This window comes from Schistocerca gregaria, chromosome X (assembly GCF_023897955.1).
Source record: "Schistocerca gregaria isolate iqSchGreg1 chromosome X, iqSchGreg1.2, whole genome shotgun sequence".
In the NCBI taxonomy this organism is placed as follows: domain Eukaryota; kingdom Metazoa; phylum Arthropoda; class Insecta; order Orthoptera; family Acrididae; genus Schistocerca; species Schistocerca gregaria.
This window is the reverse complement of record NC_064931.1, coordinates 185,033,684-185,053,273: the sequence shown is the minus strand read 5'-3', so window position 1 is coordinate 185,053,273 and position 19,590 is coordinate 185,033,684. Positions and strand designations below refer to the sequence as shown.

At 43.1% G+C, this 19,590-nt stretch overlaps 1 protein-coding gene across 1 annotated transcript in view; it reads right to left on the bottom strand.

Annotated features, from left to right (window-relative positions):
• LOC126298713 (probable ATP-dependent RNA helicase DDX31) overlaps window positions 1–19,590 on the bottom strand; it is a 255,676-nt gene that overhangs the window by 105,771 nt on the left and 130,315 nt on the right. The window contains exons 9-10 of the mRNA XM_049990136.1: window positions 5,277–5,355; window positions 876–981 (exon numbers count right to left, since the gene is read on the bottom strand). Coding sequence (XP_049846093.1) covers window positions 876–981; window positions 5,277–5,355 — 185 coding nt within the window. The remainder of the gene's footprint in view (window positions 1–875; window positions 982–5,276; window positions 5,356–19,590) is intronic.

Genomic DNA, 19,590 nt, shown 5'->3' with positions numbered 1-19,590 from the left:
TTTTGAATGGTTCAGAAATTTCGCCTTGAAACTTAATTCTTGATGTTGTATCTGTGAGCGTTTGTTCAACAAGTCTTCTGGTGTTTTCATCTATCCCTGATTCATAAAGTATCTCGAACAGTGTTTGTCTGTCAATTGAGTCGTAGGCCTTCTTGAAGTCTGCGAAACTAATTACTGTATTTTTATTTTGTATAGCTCTCACTCTCAAAATTGTTTTTAAATTAAGAATCTGTTCTGCACATGATATACCTTTTCTAAATCATGCTTGATAATCTCCTATATTAGGTCCTGCTTGTTCCTCTATTCTATATAAAAGTGCTTCAGAAAGCATTTTGTATGTAACTAAACTACAATAGTATTGAACTGCTACAGCAGCAATTTGCATTTTATTACATAAGTAAAATGTGATTTACTGAAATATGTCAGATGCGCTCTACCCCCCAATGCCCTTGACTTCGACTCCAATGTTTCTTCCTTCAGCCTTTTCTCCGTGGGAAGATGGATGAGAAAACTAAGTGGACGATTCGAAATATACATATCACATTATTTCCTGTCACGAAATGAGAAGTCAAAAGGTGTCGACAAAAAGTAAAGTGTTCTAGTACATTCGATTACTTCCATCAACTAGTGTCTAAAATACTTACTAATTTATCTAACGTCAGAGTCTAAGGAAAAACATATAGCACTACACATGTCATTTCTTACCATTTTGGCCGAGGCACGTCACTAACGGGGCATGTGCAACGTGAATATCTACTACCCTCATATCGAAGTTCATCTTTGTAAGGTCTTTCTGCGAAAATGCTGGTTTAATGATATATCAATGGGCGCTTGTCTTAGAAAAATATTTCCATTAGAAAGAAATGCCGGCTTACCTTTACATGCCTTCTGCTTAAGTTTCTCGTCGTTTAACACGATGTCTTCAAGAGAGTGCTGTAGACCTACTGCTACAGTTTCTGCTTTATGAAGGTAGGTTTCCAGCTGAAAATTCGAACAGAAAACATTAGCACATCGATATGATAAACTTATAAAACTCTTACATTCCCACAAATTCTTTAAAAATCTACACATACTCTACAGTTTTAAACTGCACGATTTTATCAAAAGAAAGTTGAGCTATGACCCAATTTCAGTTTCACTTGTACGATAAAGAGCTAAAGTTGCCATCAACACAAATGTTGGGTTGAATACCACAGTGCTTTACTACACATTGTTCTAGTGGTATGCCATTGCCTTCTCCCGATCTACGAACTTAGTTCCAATCCAGGGAAATCTACAATTAATTGAGCATTTTTCACATAAACATTGTTAGAGGCGAAAAAAAGTGATAAGTGACAGATAAAAAACCTAGTTTGCCCGAGGATCGAACCGAAGGCCTTGGGATCTGTTGCCTGGAACTTTATCATTGAGCCACCGAGCTACAAAAAACACAAAGTTTCATTTGAAGCTTTTCGTGTTTTTCCATATAGGACTGGTACTGCAGGGATCACTTTTTAAAAATTATGCCCATGACTAACATTTATTAAAAGTCTGAAAGTCATAATCGTATCTTATTTTCAGTGACGTGATAGTTTTCTGGGAGGGGGGGGGGGGGGGGGGGGGACAGCCTCCATATACATTCACTTACTTTGCAGTAGGATTTTGGAACACATGAATTACCTCGAATAAAACGATCTACTGACAAATAGTCAGCACGGATTCAGATATATCGTTCTTCTTTATTCTAACGAAGTTATGAGTGCTATCGACAGAGGATTTCAAATTGATTGTATATCACTTGATTTACAGAAGGCTTTTCATACCGCTCCTCATACGCGGCTTCTAATCACACTGTGTCCCTATGGAATGTCTCAGCTTTGCGACTGGATTTCTGGTATCCTGTCAGAAAGGTCACAGCCAGCAGTAACTGACGGAAAGTCAAGGCAGAAGTGATATCTGGCGTTCTTCCAAGAAGGGTTCTACCGCCTCTGCTGTTTCTAGTCTATATAAAACATTTATAAGACGGTCTGAGCATCCCTCTTAGATTGCTTGCAGATTCTGCTGTCATTTATCTTCTATTACAGTCAAGTGAAGATAAAACCCAATTGTAAAATGAGTTAGACCAGATATCTGTAGGGTGTGAAAAGCGGGAATCGATTCTAAATAATTAGACGTGTGAGGTCATCCACATGAGTACTATCAGGAATCTGTTGAATTTCGTTGCGGCGAGATCTTTTAACGAAATTTCTATCTCCAACTTACTCCTCCGAATGCGAAAATATTTTGTGGACGCCCACCTGCATAGGGAGAAATGATCAACCTAGTAAAATACGAGAAATCACAACTCGCGGGAAAGTTCGTGACGTTTGTTTTTCCCGGGTGCCATTCGAGAGTGGATCAATAGAGAAATTGTGTAAGAGTCGTTCGATGAACTCTCTGCCAGGCACTTAAGTGTGAACTAAAGATTATTCATGCAGATGTAGATGTAGCTGTAGCTGAAGTAATTGCACCAAGCCTGATACGAGAGCACAGCTCAACTTCTTTCTTGTCATTTTGGAGTAATTGGGGTATCTTAGTCGAAGTGCGAGGTCAGAATACCTCTACACATGTAACCTATTTCATCTAAAAGACGATATTTAAATTAATATTAATTAAGGTATTGAAAAAATAATAAATTTCGAAATACTTTGCCCAGACAAATCCCGATTTCAGATTTGTACTCTACTAATCAATGCCCTCTTTTTTAACACACGTATCAACAACACGTTAAATTTTTATTGTGACATTGTTAAAGTGATTTTTGTTTTTGTATGTTTTAGCACCTCTTTCCTCATGTGAAACCGGTTCAACTCGATCACAACCGGCAATGTGTTCGGTCCTAGAATTATATTTTGATGCACTGAATTTAGTTAACATTGGCCTTCAGCGTAATTTGGAATTGTAGACAGTATGATTCAAACGACATTTTGTATTTCTGACTTATGTCTCGATTGGCGCCATATGAATGACGTCACAAACCATCATTGTATAAGCAACTGCATCAAGCAAGGAGTGTAGTTAGTACCACAGCGGAGGGACCGAAACGTGGTGGTTGGTATACTAGCTAGAGCTATGCGTTACTAAAGATGGCACTTTATTTTCATTTCTGATTAATAGGACGATGGCAAAGCTGATGACGGAAATATAGGAGTGCATCAGACGTATGGCCTTTTTTTTGTGCTGGGCAAAGTGACGTCAACCAATATACATATGAGGGTTGGAACTTTAATAGTGGCAACTATTTATTTACAGCTCGTACAAAATAGATACGTCTTTCAACGTTGTACTGACCTTCAGAGTAGTCACCAGCATTGTGTATAACTCGTTGCCAGCGATGTGAAAGTCATAGCATTTAGCAGCCCCATCAGTCAAACAAATCAGTAACAGCTTGCACTGTACGTGCTTGAGCATTGTACTGCAAAATGATGGGTAGGTCCAGCAGAAAGTGTCATAACTTCCGTCTCTAAGCTGGTCGTAGGTTGTGTTTCAAAAATGAACAGCATAGAGAAAGAAGTGATGACAGTTTCTATAGAACCTGATCATCATTTTACAGGACAATGCTCCAGCACGTAAAGTGCAAGCTGTTACTGATATATTTGACTGATGGGGCTGCTAAGTGCTATACCACCTACTGCACTCCCCTGACTTACGCCCTCGTGAGTTCAACTCGATTTCTTAACTGAAGGAAACACTTCACAGCATTCGCTTCAGAACGGCTACAAATTCGTCGGGCAATAGACCGCGCTGCTCGAACTGCCAACACAACTGGCACTGCTAAGAGTATCCTACGACTTCCACATCGCTGGCAACGGGCTATACACAATGCTGGTGACTACTTTGAAAGTCAGTAAAACTTTGAAACAAGTATATATTTTGTACGAACTGTAAATAAATAGTTGCCACTATTAAAGTTCCAACCGTCGTATATCCACAGGAGTTGAGGATTTGGGTATCTACTGACGTCGGCTTGATTATATGCTGGACGTAAATACAGGTAAATTTCAAACTGAATGCGGAAGATAAAACTGGCCACTCCATAGATTGTACTGTTCTGTGTGTAATTTATTCGTCCCCAAACGAAGCCAGTATAGACGAGCTTTATCGCCTTGTAGGATAAAATCGTCACTTATTGCACCAAAATAAGGGTGCATTCGTATGTATGTGTCAATGTTGTCATCCCTATAAGACCACTCGTCACATATTCGGGTGGGAAAACACGAAGCTTTGTCCATCGACCTAAAGATAAACAATCCCATACAAGAAGACAATCTCGTGCGAAGGCCGTTTGACAAATGACAACCCATTGCACGTTCTTATGACATCAAAGTATATCTGCTGTTTCCTTGCAAGGTCAGCAAGGGTTCAGCGGTGAAAACAAGCGGTCCATCATTTATCGGAGCCCGGTCTACATGTTGACATGTCCATTGCAATCGTCCCCTCCTGACGCGCGTGGTCATCTTGTACACCAGTCGCGCCCACGCAGTCTTCTGTTCACATTACTGAATCGTATCACCCTTCATTAGGCTGCAGCAAGGGCTGTACGTAGCTGAAATAGACTCGTGGACCTATTTATTCAAGTGAATAACGAGAAATATCGGTCATCGGTGTGTTGTGGTAACCTTTATCCGTATTTTCCTGTACATTCTGGATGTCGAGCATGTGAGGAGACATGGTCGCCACAGTATACAAACAAATACCGAAGAATGTTTAGTCATTTCTCAGTCCCTGTTTGACTCTGATCAAATGAAATTCTACCAGTGGCCGTCAGTCGCTGTTCATTCGGGAAATGGTGCTCCGGAATCGTTCGGGCTAAGCTGGTAATGCCCTCAGTCTTTTCTCACTCCCACAGCATCAACTGAAGCCTTACTACCAAACATTAAACTCTCTGCTTTGTACAGATTATGGAAGCTGTTTTCAGCGGTAATAACATACTCAACTACCATGAAAACTACTTACTACATTCTCGAGTTATTGCAATTTTTGTGGTTTTTCCTTAATTTCTGAAATCCAGAATGCAATAAAATTTGAAGTTACCTATTGTACTACAGAACCAAAGCTGTGAAGTTACGCGCTCTCGTTATGCCTGAGAGCTTCCCGCTGGCGTTCATTTACTTTAAAATCATCCAAGAATACTGATTCTTTTCAGAGGATGAGCGAATGGACGTACAACTGATAGATATATTATCACTTCTAGGAAAGCAGACCTTTAAACTTAAATGAACTAGAAATATTACGGCACAAAATAAGAAATATCTCACCTCACTTTTCCATCTCGGCGAAGCATTAACGGCCATCTTTAAGTACTCGAAGTAGGTAGACATTTCTTGCTCCTCTAAACTGTGGGAAAAAAGAAAAAAAATTACGTTACTAAAAGTAATTACTAAAGGGTAACAGCACTTTAGCGTAACACCTATAGTAAATAATCGACGTGAATTACTAAAATTTTGTCTGCAAATCAGGAACAACTGCCTGGTAGGCATAAGGTAAGAGATGGTGACGTTGTCCTGTTTAAGGACAATCAACTTTGTGCAACGTTGCATCCCTGAAAGATCAAGAGATGACGTCCCGTAGAAGGGAGGTCATCAGAGATGGATCAAAAGCTTGGAGGGCATGGAGGAGCGGGAGAGGAACGGAACAGGCGGGTCGTCTTCAAAGGAAGCTTGCCTACACTCACTTTCATCGAAATAGGAAATTGTGGAAAAACTATAGGGAGTTGAATCCCGCAGTCCCCTATATGGATCATTTATCAACTGCTAAGTGGTGAAGCAGGCTTCTCTTACACTTGTCTCTTGATAATAATCCGTTAGAAACAGGTAACATTATCAAATAACTGATTCTTGTCTTAATCGCCAAGTTCTTTCATTTTAACTCCTGACGGCTTTCGCTACTTTGTACACTTTATCTAGTCAAAACTGAACATCCTTGCACAGCATCAGCGTTCAAACTCATTATGACGATACAGTACCGCAATTCATTCACGTACACGAAGCATACACACCTATTAAAAACACACTTTTTTTACGTACACTAAACCTATACGGTAGATTACGTTGACAGTTGATTTATGTAACTGTGCAGGATTCACCGACGGAACAAAAACACATTGCGCCAGGACTTTAAAGTTTTCAGTCTGGCGTCGTGATGTGTAAGTCACTTTTTTTACAGACTCTAGAAATTACTAGCAAGAAAGGAAAACGGAAACAATCATTACTGTCAACAAGGTTTTGTGAAATATCGTTCAAGCTGTATTCTTAGGCTATAGAGACGTCAACTGAAGCATAAGGCTCTGTACAGATAAGCACATACCTTTTGAGAGGTGCATCTTTATTTGATGGAAATTAAGTACGGGGTATGAGGAAAGCTATTACCAACGATGTTTCGTTTTAAACTAACTAAATTCCGCCCGAATACGACTCTGAAGACCCAAAGTTACCGACCGACCGCCGTGTCATCATCAGCCGATTAGCGTCACTGGATGCTGATATGGAAGGGTATGTGTTCAGCACACCGCTCTTGTCAGTTTTCGTGACCGGAGCCGCTACGTTTCAATCAAGCAGCTACTCGATCCGTCTCACAATGGCTGAGTACACCCTGCTTGCTCGGTGATCTGACGGGAACCGGTGTTACCACTGCGGCAAGGGCGTTGGTTTCGTTTTAAAATTCCAAAGGTAAATACAGAGTAATCAAACTAAACAGCATTACTGCACGTGCATACATGAAAACAAGTACGATCTAAGGGCAAAGATAAGCACAAAGCATCCCAAATGATCGTCTTGTGGTCTTGCACATATCCAGAAAGATAATCGCAATACTTTCCTTCTAAATCTGAAAAAGGCTTGTCAAACAAGATGACTGGGAAAAACACGGTACGTGGGGACTTCAAAGTACGTTGCACATTTTTATGGCAGACGAAGTAGCTTTTACTGAATTTACACTACACTTCAAAGTGACAAATATACATGACATTATTTTTCAACATAGTCACTAGTCTCTGTAAACGACGGCTGGAACGTTCTACCAATCTTTCAATTCCTCGACGACCAAAATAAGCTCCTTAGTCGCGGAGCCACTGGAGAACAACTGTGTGAACGTCCTCACCGCCGGAAAATCGGCGACGACTGCTCAAATGGTTCAATTGGCTCAAAGAACTATGGACCTTAACATCTGAGGTCATCAATCCCCTAGACTTAGAACTACTTAAAGCTAAATAACTTAAGGACATCACACACATCCATGCCCGAGTCAGGAATCGAACCTGCGACCATAGCAGCAGCGCGGTTCCGGACTCAAGCGCGTAGAACCGCTCGGCCACTCCGGCCGGCACCCACGTCTGTGCTGCCTCGATCAAAGTATTGGCGTCATCTCACTATGGCTAGACGCTACACTGCATTTGGTCCACATGTCTAGAATTTCACGGTGAATCTGTGTGCTACTCAGACACCTTACCCTCAAGAATTGTACTGTCACGCGTACTTCAACTTGAAGTACATTTCCAGTTGCCGCGCCATTTCTCTCCTTCAGTGTGATGCACCCGATATCTGCACCACATCAGAACTGTGTGTGCAGGAAATGCAAAAACGTACTCTGTTCTAACAACGTGTCATCCTTGTTGCGCAATGTTCTCAGAGTGGGACGACAACTGTGACTTTTTGAACTCTCCTGGTAGAAAGCTAGACTATATCAAGAGAATCTCGTTAAAAATGACGATGACTGTTGGAAAGGAAGATGTAATCTGTCACAATGACACCACAGAAAATAAAACTGCGTAAAACAAATGCATCTGACAGAGGAGATAAAGATAAACGTTACTTACGCGAGGAAAACAACCAAACGCACGGAAATTCCTGTAGAATATATTTGATGAAATCGTATACACTAATAAGCCAGAACATTATGACCATAGCCCTCCGCGAAATTCAATGCCACTGGTGACATGCGGGCGCATTGCACCGTTGGGTAAGTACACACACCAAAAAAAGTTTTGCAGCAGCCCGGTTTCCAGAACTTCTGAAGACAGACGTTAACTGTGGATATTATATCACAGGCACAGTCCCTTTGACTATTCAGAGATGTCACTAAACCCGTCCAAAGATGTAAACAACCATGCATGAGGAGCGCCTATTAGTCGGAGGGGGTCCGACAGCTGATCGGTTCTAGTCATTCCACCAGGAAGCAGGTACACGGCTCGTGTTGTACATAGTTCACCCATGCTTAGACGGTCAATATTGCGGTTCGATCGCGTCCGCATTATTACTATGTGCCAGGAAGAGCTCTCCACAAGGGAAATGTCCAGGCGCCTCGTAGTGAACAAAAGCGATGGTATTCGGGCATGGATGAGATAGAGAGAGATTGGAACTATCGATGACATGCCTCGCTTACGCCGCCCAAGGCTAATACTGCAGTGGATGGCCGCTACCAACGGATTATGTCTCGGAGGAACCCTGACAGCAAAGCCACCATGTTGAATAATGCTTTTCGTGCAGCTGGTACGCTGGTCGTGGAAGGCGCCGTAATGGCTGTACGATACGTGAATGCAATCCTCCGACCGATAGTGCAACAATATCGGTAGCATATTGGCGAGGCATTCGTGTTCATGGACGACAATTCGCGCCCTCATCGTGCACATCTTGTGAATGACTTCCTTCAGGATAACGACATCGCTCGACAAGAGTGGCTAGCATGTCTTCCAGACATGAATCCTATCGAACATGCGTGGGATAGACTGAAAAGGGCGCCGTTGAGGAGTGGGACAATATGGACCAACAGTGACTTGATGAACTTGTGGATAGTATGCCACGATGAATACAGGCATGCATCAATGCAAGAGGACGTGATACTGGGTATTAGAAGTACCGGTGTGTGCAACAATCTGGACCACCACCTCTGAAGGTCTCGCTGTATGGTGGTACAACATGCAATGTATAGTTTTCATGAGCAATAAAACGGGCGGAAATGATGTTTATGTTGATCTCTATTCCAATTTTCTGTACAAGTTCCGGAACTCTCGGAACCGAGGTGATGCAAAACGTTATTTGATGTGTGTATATAGATGGAACAGTGACGAACTGGAGAGTAATTTTAGCGACGATACAGGCCGCAAATGGGGAAATCCACTGACATAAGCGACTCTGACAAAGGGCAGACTGTTACGGCCCGGCGCCTGGGAACAGGCATCTCGGAAACACCGAAGCTCGTCGACTGTTCGCCTGCTATTGTGAGCATCCAAGGAAAGTGGTTGACGGATGGCAGGCGACAAGGTGTTGGATGTCCACGCCTCATCACAAGACGTGGAGGTAGGAGGTTTGCCGACACCGTACAGCAGGATAGGTAGCTAACTGGCAGATCAGACGACAAAGTACTATGATAGTGCATGCACAAGTGTTTCAGAAAACACAGTTTGGCGCACTTTGTTGAACACTGGCTTCCGGAGCAGACGATACCTGCGCTTTCCCGTGTTGACCCACCGATATTGTCAGTTGTGATTTGAGTGAGCAAGGGATCATCTCAAACTAATCACGTTTCTTGTTCCAATGGGTCGAATGTGATATCTAGACACGGCGTCGTTCAAGCGAACGGTTGCTCGTAACATATACAGTGTTATGGAGCAGCGAGATCAGGACAGTATTACGGTATGGAGGCCTGGGCTTCCGTGGAACCTGACGTAGTACACAAAGGCACCACGACAGCTACCGAACATGTCGGACCACCTGCATCCTTCTGTGTTTGATGTCTTCCCCGACAGCGATACCATCTTCCGGCAGAATAACTATCCCTCTCAGAAGGCCAGAATCGTGCTACAGTGGTTTGAGGAGCACGATAATGAACTCACGATGGTATCATGGCCAAGCTCCGCCACACGAACTACAGACATGCTACAGAAAACCTAGCAAGAGCTTGTCGAATCCTCGTCACGCACAATCGCTCCTGTACTGCGTTCCGAAGGTGGACAAACATGCTGTTAAATAGGTGGTTACAATATTTTGGCTCATCAGTGTATTTTCTCTAGCAGGGCCCGCATCGAACATTAACTTTTTTTCTATGCGTAGTATTATAAGAATTGTTGGAGGTTATTCTACGGGACCTGGTGTCACTTCTGATTTTGCATGCACGGAAAGAACGTATCTAAACGAGCATACCAAGAACAGTACAACACATTATTTGAATTACAAGATTACACGCTGGCTGCCAACTTCATGCCAGCATGATTACTATTAGCCAAAAAGAGTAATTTTTTTTCCTCATCACTTCTGAAACTATTATGTTCCAGATTACACAAAGAGTAGAAGATCCTAAACTGAGTATTTTGAGATAAGTAACCAACAGCAGGAAATTAATATTTCAAGCATTACGACATCTTGAATGAGCAATGGATGTCCGTATCAACATTGGTGGCGCTAAGCAGGAAAACAATACACAGTCGTTTGCGATGGGTTCACGATGGATCTCACGACTGCTTACCGTTCATATGTGGTTGGTGAAGATGGAGCATTACTCCTTACAGAACGACAAACATAAATCGAGATGAATGGCTGAGGACTGAAATTTCCTGTTCCTGAATACGAGTCTAGTGTATTAACGACGGCCCTATTTCGATCAGTGTTAAGACTGCGTCTAAAATTGCGCAACGTGTTGGGATGACTACTGCAGAATGACTGCAAAAGCCAAAACGTTTCGTCATGTCTAAGGTCATAACATATGGCGACACTACGTCAATTGGCCTTTTCACAAGAACTGTTCTGGCATGATTACACTAAGTGTAGCGTCCAAATAACTGTTCCTCATGAACCTACTGGATGCAACACTGGTTGTACTTTGTGTTAAGTTAGCTGTGTCGTCCACAACGGCCATTCTTGCGGTGGGCAGTTCAGGCGTTCAAACCAAGATTACAAGAATGTGCAGCTTTCTTGAACCACTGACATCAACATTAATATACCGTTACGATGTGACGTCCACCGTGTTTGTGAGTTCTTAAAGATCGTTTCGTGTCCTGCTGTCCAAACACACGACAACATTTAAGTTCAGTTAATTGCATTAATTGTGTTCGTGGACGCCGAACTTGCATATTACAGAGTTTATGAACCAAGTCTGACGTTAGAAGGAACAGAATACAAGAAACAGCTGGTACTGGCCCAGTGATATCAAGGTTAGTTTTAGGCTACTACTATTTCCACAGTAAGGCGTGATAAGGGGTTAAGTTTACTAATATCTAGTAGTGTCCCGTGCAAATACGTTTTTTCATGTCTCGTTTTCGGAGGCCATAATTAGTCATTTTTCGTGTATTATACACCGTACATGAAACTACCGAGTGTAAGTCAACATGGTGACAGAACATTCTTGTGGTGTCACCGCCAGACGCCACACTTGCTAGGTGGTAGCCTTTAAGTCGGCCGCGGTCTGTTAGTATACGTCGGACCCGCGTGACGCCACTTTCAGTGATTGCAGACCGAGCGCCGCCACACGGCAGGTCTAGAGAGACTTCCTAGCACTCGCCCCAGTTGTACAGCCGACTTTGCTAGCGATGGTTCACTGCCTACTTACGTTCTCATTTGCCGAGACGATAGTTTAGCATAGCCTTCAGCTACGTCACTTACTACGACCTAGCAAGGCGCCATATTCAGTTACTATACATATTGTGAATCATGTACCGTCAAGAGCGACGTTCACCATTAATGGATTAAAGTTAAGTATTCCACCAGCTACGTCCGTTTTTCTAGATTCTAATTTCCTTGTCCTGTTCCAGACCTCACGCCAGCCTGCGTGAGCTAAAACGCGTGCCTTTCGGCCTCCTCTAGTAACACGGTGTTGGCTCTCCTGCAAACCACAACAATTCTAACTTCGAATGTGTCTGTTAAGTGCTTGGAGGAGTCTTGGATTACTGTGTAGCGGAAATTATGTCGAAGTTATTCTGGTGTTCTGGATCAAGTCTTCCAGGATCTTAGAGCGAGTAGGGTTTCCAGAATACGCCTTATATGCGGGCTGTTCTATCCGTGTCCTATTGGGCTGTTCTATCCGTGTCCTATTGCATGTTACGAAACGTGCTCTGACGATGGCTATGTACCCATGTTAGACGGCGAATTGTTGGATAATGAACCACTCGGTAAACGTTTTTTGGTATTCACCGAGACATACGCTGGTGGTGCCATGGTTCGAGAACTTCAGCGTTGATAGATTTGTCAGCTATATACTCCGTGTTTAATAACAGTGTACAAATAGATAAATATTATGTAAAGTAGTACATGTGAACCAGCTCAGGAGTTGTCTACACTAAGGTGGCAAAACTCATGGCATAGCTTTATGGACATATACAAATGACGGTAGTACAGCGTACCCAAGATATAAAAAGGCAGTGCATTGGCGCAGCTGTTATTTGTACTAAGGTGCTTCATGTGAAAAGGTCTCGGACGTGATTACAGGCACACTACAGCAATTAACAGACTCTGAACGCGGAAAGGTAGTTGGAGCTAGACGCATGGGACATTGCATTTTGGAAATCGTTCTGGAATTCAATATTCCGAGATCCACAGTGTCCAGATTGTACCGAGAATATCACATCTCAAGCATTGCCTCTCAACACGAACAACGCAGTGACCGACGGCCTTCACTTAACGACCGAGAGGAGCGGCGGTTGCAAAGAGTTGTCAGCGCTAACAAACATCCAACACTGCGTGAAATAAACACAGAAATCAATACGCGACGTACGACGAACGCATCCGTTAGGATAGTGCGGCTAAATTTGGCATTAGTGGGCTATGGCAGCAGACATCCAACGCGAGTGCCTCTGCTAACAGCACGACATCGCCTGAAAAGCCTCTCCTCGGTTCGTGAGCATATAGGGTTGAACCTTAGACGTCTGCAAAACCATGGATGAATCCAGATTTCAGTTGTAAGAGTTTGTGGTAGGGTTCGAGCGTGGCGCAGACCCCACAAAGCCATGGATCCAATTTGTCAACACGACACTGTGCAAGCTAGTAGTGCCCCCTAATTATGTGGGCTGCGTTTACATGGAACTGACCAAGTCCTCTGGTCCAAATGAAGCTATCATTGGCTGAAATGTCTATGTTCGGCTACTTGGAAACCATCTGCATACATACACGCATTTCATGTTCCCAAACAACGATGGAATTTTTATGGATGCCAATGCGCCATATCATGGGGCCACAACTATTCGCGATTGGTTTGAAGAACATTCTGGACGGTTCGATCGAATGATTTGGTCATCGAGATCGCCCAGCTTGGGACATAATGGAGGCGTCCTGCACCGGCAACTCTTTCGCATTTACGGATGGCTATAGAGACTGCATGGTTCAGTATTCATCAGGGGACTTCCAGCGACTTGTTGCGTCCATGCTACGTCGAACTGCTGCACTATGTCGGACAAAACGTGGTCCGACACGATATTACGAGGTATGCCATGACTTAGGTCACCTCAGTGTATATCATTATGAATGCAAAACCACAAGTAAACTGATGACACTTTTGTACCCGACGTGTACACACCACAGCGACTCCCGTCTTTGTGGGTTCTTCACACAAAAACCGTAATTATTGTAGTATATTAACATTTTTAAACAAAAAAAGGCGGCAAGCACTTTTGGATTGTGTTAACAAAACACGTGTTACACGCATAATCTGTGTGCGACAAATGGAATTATGTAATCTTAAGCCTCAATAATGATGATGATGATGTAATAATGAAAAACTTACTACTGAATTGTTTACGAAATACAGTGACTTGTATCTGGTCAGTTGTTTACGCTTGTATCTTAAACAAAGGCGTGCCATTACGTCATGTTTTAAATGTCATAATATGCTGCTGATACAGCTGGTCATTAAAACTGCAACAGAAGGAAGGACAGCAAATAAGATTTTACTTATTGTGCGGACACAGAATAGTATGGTTCAAATGGCTCTGAGCACTATGCGACTTAACTTCTGACGTCATCAGTCCCCTAGAACATAGAACTACTTAAACCTAACTAACCTAAGGACATCACACACATCCATACCCGAGGCAGGATTCGAACCTGCGACCGTAGCTGTCGCTCGGTTCCAGACTGCAGCGCCCAGAACCGCATGGCCACTCCGGCAGGCGCCTCGCGTCAAACTGATACAGTCACACTACTCCTCCATCACTGAAGCATTGTCATGGAATCACCCTGTTGACTTCTTTCAGAGTATTATCTTTCCTCGCGACGAATCGTGTGGTGTCGCCTACTGTGCAGCAAGGCAGACAGATTTGGCCCACATTCGCTGCAGACAAAATAAAATACCGAGCGAGGAGGTCCATTGGAAGGCATTTGAATTACATTCGCATGTGGTGCGACTCAGAATTTCTCCCAACCATACACGTTTCGATTTCAGTACAACTTTAACATATGCCAGTATGGTCCCATTATCGCGGTCGTGGCTGCTTCTGTGTCACATACCCGCAAAATCCCTCGTAACAGTACTACAACATGACCTACATAGGCGGATTACATTTCATTTACAAAAAAGAAACTCCGAAGCGACTACAGAATGTTGCGAAAACTGACACGGGTGAAATTATACGATTATACATTGAAGAGTCAAAGAAACTGGTACACCTGCCTAACATTGGGTAAAGCCCCCGCGAGCACGCAGAAGTGCCGCAACACGACGTGGCATGGACTCTACTAATGTCTGAAGTAGTGCTGGAGGGAACTGACATCATGAATTCTGCAGGGCTGTCCAGAAATCCGCAAGAGTACGACGGGTGGATATCTCTTCTGAACAGCACGTTGCAAGGTATCAAAGATATGCTCAATACTGTTCATGTTCAGGGAGTTTGGGAGTCAGCGGAAATGTTGAAACTCAGAACAATGTACCTGGAGCAACTCTGTAGGAATTCTCTGCGTGTGGTGTGTAGCATCGTCCTGCTGGAATTACCCTAGTCCGTTGGAATGCACAATGGACATGAATGGATGCAGGTGATCACACAGTATGCTAACGTACGTGTCACCTGTCAGAGTCGTATGTAGACGTATCAGGGGTATTTGTATTGTGCGGTAATAAAGGGTACACGAGTGAGCCTTCGGCTCAGAAACCCCATATCCATGATGTTTCGTTGAGTGGTCAGCACGCTGACGCCTGTAGATGGCCCACCACTGAAAGCTGCAGGAATTTGTGGAAGGGTCTCTTCAGTCGTCGTTGGTCCCGTTCTTGCAGGATCTTTTTCCGGCCGCAGCGATGTCGGAGATTTGATGTTTTACCGGATTCCTGATATTCACGGATCGCTCGCGAAATGGTCGTGCGGGAAAATCCTCCCTTCATCGCTACCTCGGAGATTCTGTCCCCTCTCGCTCGTGCGCCGACTATAACACCGCGTTCAAACTCACTTAAATCTTGATAACATGCCATTATAGCAGCAGTAACTAATCTAATAACTGCGCCAGACACTTGTCTTACATGCGTTTTGCTGACCGCAGAGCAGTATTGTGCCTGTTTACATTCTCTGTATTTGAATACGCATGCCTATACCACTTTCTTTGACGCTTCAGTGTAGAAGCAAAAATGGTGCAATGAACATGGGTCCTGAAAGAGCCGCTTGCGACGTAACTGATCATGTGTGTTTAAGAGCAGCCGTTGACTTCAATATAAAATACTGTCCTCGTTAGAACAGATGCATGATTAAGTGCCAATCTAACTTGGGTTAGATCCAGCCAGGGTCCATTTTACTGTTGGTGTGAGCCTGGCCCAAGACAAACAGGGCGAGCAGAGCCTGTAGCAGCCTCCGAGATCGTCTGGCATCAATTATCTGGATTTTTCTAGCTGAGTGCACTTCAAAAGCGAAATATACGGCTGTTCCGTTCATACGGTTGGAGAGCAGGACCAACGCAATTGTGCAGTCGTGTTAAGATATACTGGAGGATCTGGCGGTGTTCGAAAGAATTTAGAGAACACCCCCTTTAATAGGTACCTGTGTACAATAAATAGTGACATGTATCCTGCGAAAGCAGAACTGAATTTTCTATTGCAATAGGTCAGATACGCCATGGATGAAACTGAAGCCAATTAGATGGGGAGTTAACCGAAAATGTCCTTCATTAAGTACATTTCTACTAACTAGGATAACATTTGATAATGGAATCTACGGCGGATTGTAATCACGCATTCGCAATTCTCCCGCAAACATATCCTTTGTGGACTCATGTTCAATGAGCATTTGTGCTTCGATTAATGTATATTTTAACCCGTGTCAGTTTTCGTTATTTAATATGGTACACTCTGTATACCAACGAAATCCAAGATTATTAAATATGGTGCACTCTGTATACCAACGACATCCAAGAAAGCGCTGTGAGGGACCAACTCTAACAAACTAAAAAATAGCGCCTTTAAAAATCCCTAAACAGCCACTTAAAAGTGGTACAACAGGCAAAACAATAAAAAGGCAGCAAAACATAGTAATCATACGAAGATCGACAGGGAAAGTACCTGATTACAAAAACAAAAAAAAACAAAAAAAAAAAAGGTTTGAGCACTATGGGACTCAACTGCTGTGGTCATCAGTCCCCTAGAACTTAGAACTACTTAAACCTAACTAACCTAAGGACATCACACACATCCATGCCCGAGGCAGGATTCGAACCTGCGACCTTAGCAGTCGCACGGTTCCGGACTGCACGCCTAGAACCGCGAGACCATCGCGGCCGGCAACTGATTACAATTAACAGCTTCACTACTAGAATGACAATTCTTGTCCTACATTTATTTTGCATGTCTTTCCGATTAGGAAGTAGCTGATCTGAAACAGTACCTTTAGAACAGAAAATGTGAAGTATGAAAAGAAAACGTTCGATATACTGTAAAACACATGCGAGACAGATACGGGCTGAGCACAGTTGTGAGGGATGGGACCGACACGCCTTTGTTCCATAGCGATGTTAGAAATTAACCATAAAAGCAAATAGAATAACAAATAGATAATAAATGAAACACTTTGTTCATAATCGGAAGTTCTACCAAATCAAAAATGGCTCAAGACGAGCAATGTAAGTAGCGTTCGATAAATTTTAAAATAATATTTAACCTTGTGATTCTCTTCTCGAATTTGCAACCGAATCTTCAAATCAGGTCGACACAATATTTCAACGGTCAAACCTATAGTTACCTTCAAGTGTGACACTCAGGTTGGCGATTCTCGTCGAAGCACTAGCGAGCTAGCGTCATACTTGAAGATAACGGAGGGTTGTACCGTCGAAATACTGTATTAATTTGATATGAACACTTGGTTGCAAACCCGACAGGGGTAACAAATGTTATTCGGCCGTTAAAGCCTACGAAGTCAAACAATATTTTAGGTTCCGAACTAACGAAACCTGATACGAAGTTTTGTCCCAAGTACAGTCGGTCGACGAACCGAAGTCTTCTATTCAACAGTTTACTCTTCATACTAACATTGAGACGGAGAACGATAAACAGAATGCCGAAATGCTTAATACTGTCCACTGATTTTTTTTTTCATTGGAAACGATCGTATTACGGTCATTCCTTTTGATAATGATCTTGAAATGAGAGATGTGGAGATGTATGTTCGCGGAACTGAAAATCAAAGTCGCTCAGTAGAGAAGAACGATTGTATCCTACTGGTTTCCTATTCGATTACATATGGATTATACGGAAGTCCGTCTAGCAGCAGCTTACTGTACATCGCTGGATCAACGAAGTGTTGAAAACAACTAGCGAAAATCATGTCTCGTCTTTTTGATGACGGAATGCCAGACATGCACACAGCTACGTACCTGTGTTGCTGATGTGCGTCTGTTGTATAACAGTGGAACACACCGTACGCTCGTTTATTGTAACTTGTGTGCAGACAAACTTGCTGTGCGCAGGGGTTATGTGACACCTACAAAGAAGATAGTGTGAAACTCAGCTAGATCTATTCGCGCACGAGAAACAAAACACAGTACGCAACAGTCGACAAGCTGATACCAGTCCGTGGCTTCTAGGAAGCTATCTATACAGTTCTGCACTGTTACTTAATGAACGAAATACGGGCTTATGGAATATCGTGATATTTATGACTGTACTGAAAACTTCCTAGTAAATAGAACTCATGACTCCGTTTTCCAGAGTTAGAAATCGTTAGACAGTAGCTTCAGGCATAAAACACAGGGTTTTTCACGAAATATGTAACTGAAGTGGAGGAGCCGGCCGTGCTGGGCGAGCGGTTCTAGGCGCTACAGTCTGGAAACGCGCGACCGCTAAGGTCGCAGGTTCGAATCCTGCCTCGGGCATGGATGTGTGTGATGTCCTTAAGTTAGTTAGGTTTACGTAGTTCTAAATTCTAGGGGACTGATGACCTTAGAAGTTAAGTCCCATAGTGCTCAGAGCCATCTGAACCATTTGAAGTGGAGGATAATGACCGAAGCTTCATCGTGCACGATACTGTAGCACATAGTGCTGTCGCAACGACAAAAAAGTGTCGACATTTTTTTGGAAGGGCTGGCAACTGACTCCACGAACAAACAACTGCCAGAATATAGACGGTATGATATATTACTGTTTTAATGCATCGCTGGAAAGTCACATCGGTAAAACTTCCAGAAGTCAGCATGTGAAGCGATCTGAGGTGGAACTACCGAATAATAGTAGTTATAAGAAAAGTAAATGTCAGCACTGAGATTCACTAAAAGCGGCTTAGATAACTTTCCTTTGACCGATTCTGGAATACCGTTAGTTGCCCTAGAACCCTGCCTAGATAGGCAAAGTCAGATAGAAAATACTGAAAGAGAAGCTGTGAGTTTATTCGTGACGGGATCGTTTAATTGGTACGAGGGTGTTGCGGAGATCCTCACTGATTTCCAGTGGTAGTCTTCAAAAGGGAGGCTTATCGTCAAAATTCCGAAAACAAGCGGTCCACGAAAAGTCAAGCAACGTTTTATTTCCTGCCTCATAAATGTAACAAAATGAGAGCGACAGAAAAATTTGAGATTATATGGAGGCCTAACGATAATCGTTCGTCCCGTGCTACCATACGCGAATGGAATAAGGCCAACGAAACGAGGAAGGAAGTTATTTTGCTAAAACTGACATATTATCCTCGGAAAAAATCTGAGGGGATTACGAGGATGCACCTTCCGCCATGCACCCTAGGATTGCCTGCGGGTTAAAAATGTACGAGAAGTATTTATAATGTTTTAATTACCACCTCGAAAAAATAGATTTACGTAATTATTTATTTGTCAGATGTACTGGTAGACAATAAAATCCCTGCGCCATGGTACAGTAGAAAGCGGCTAGAGGAGTCAAAATACGCGTAAATTGGGGCAGCGTACTGATAGAGTAGAGTATCGTGTGGTAAGTTGTTTCCAGCATAAGTGGAAATGCTGCAGATGTGTCAGTCCACTACAGATGGCTAAAGAAGTCTTCTGGGTTGGCCTGACTCAGCTCCAACATTTCCGCTGCAATCGAAAACACACTACCGCACACTATAGCCTACTTTATCAATGCGCTGTGCCATTACCTTTTCGGTTCCTCCAGTGGTGTGCTACAGTGTCGTGGCGCGGAGATTTCCATGTTTACGAGGAGTTTTGGCATACGCCTGTA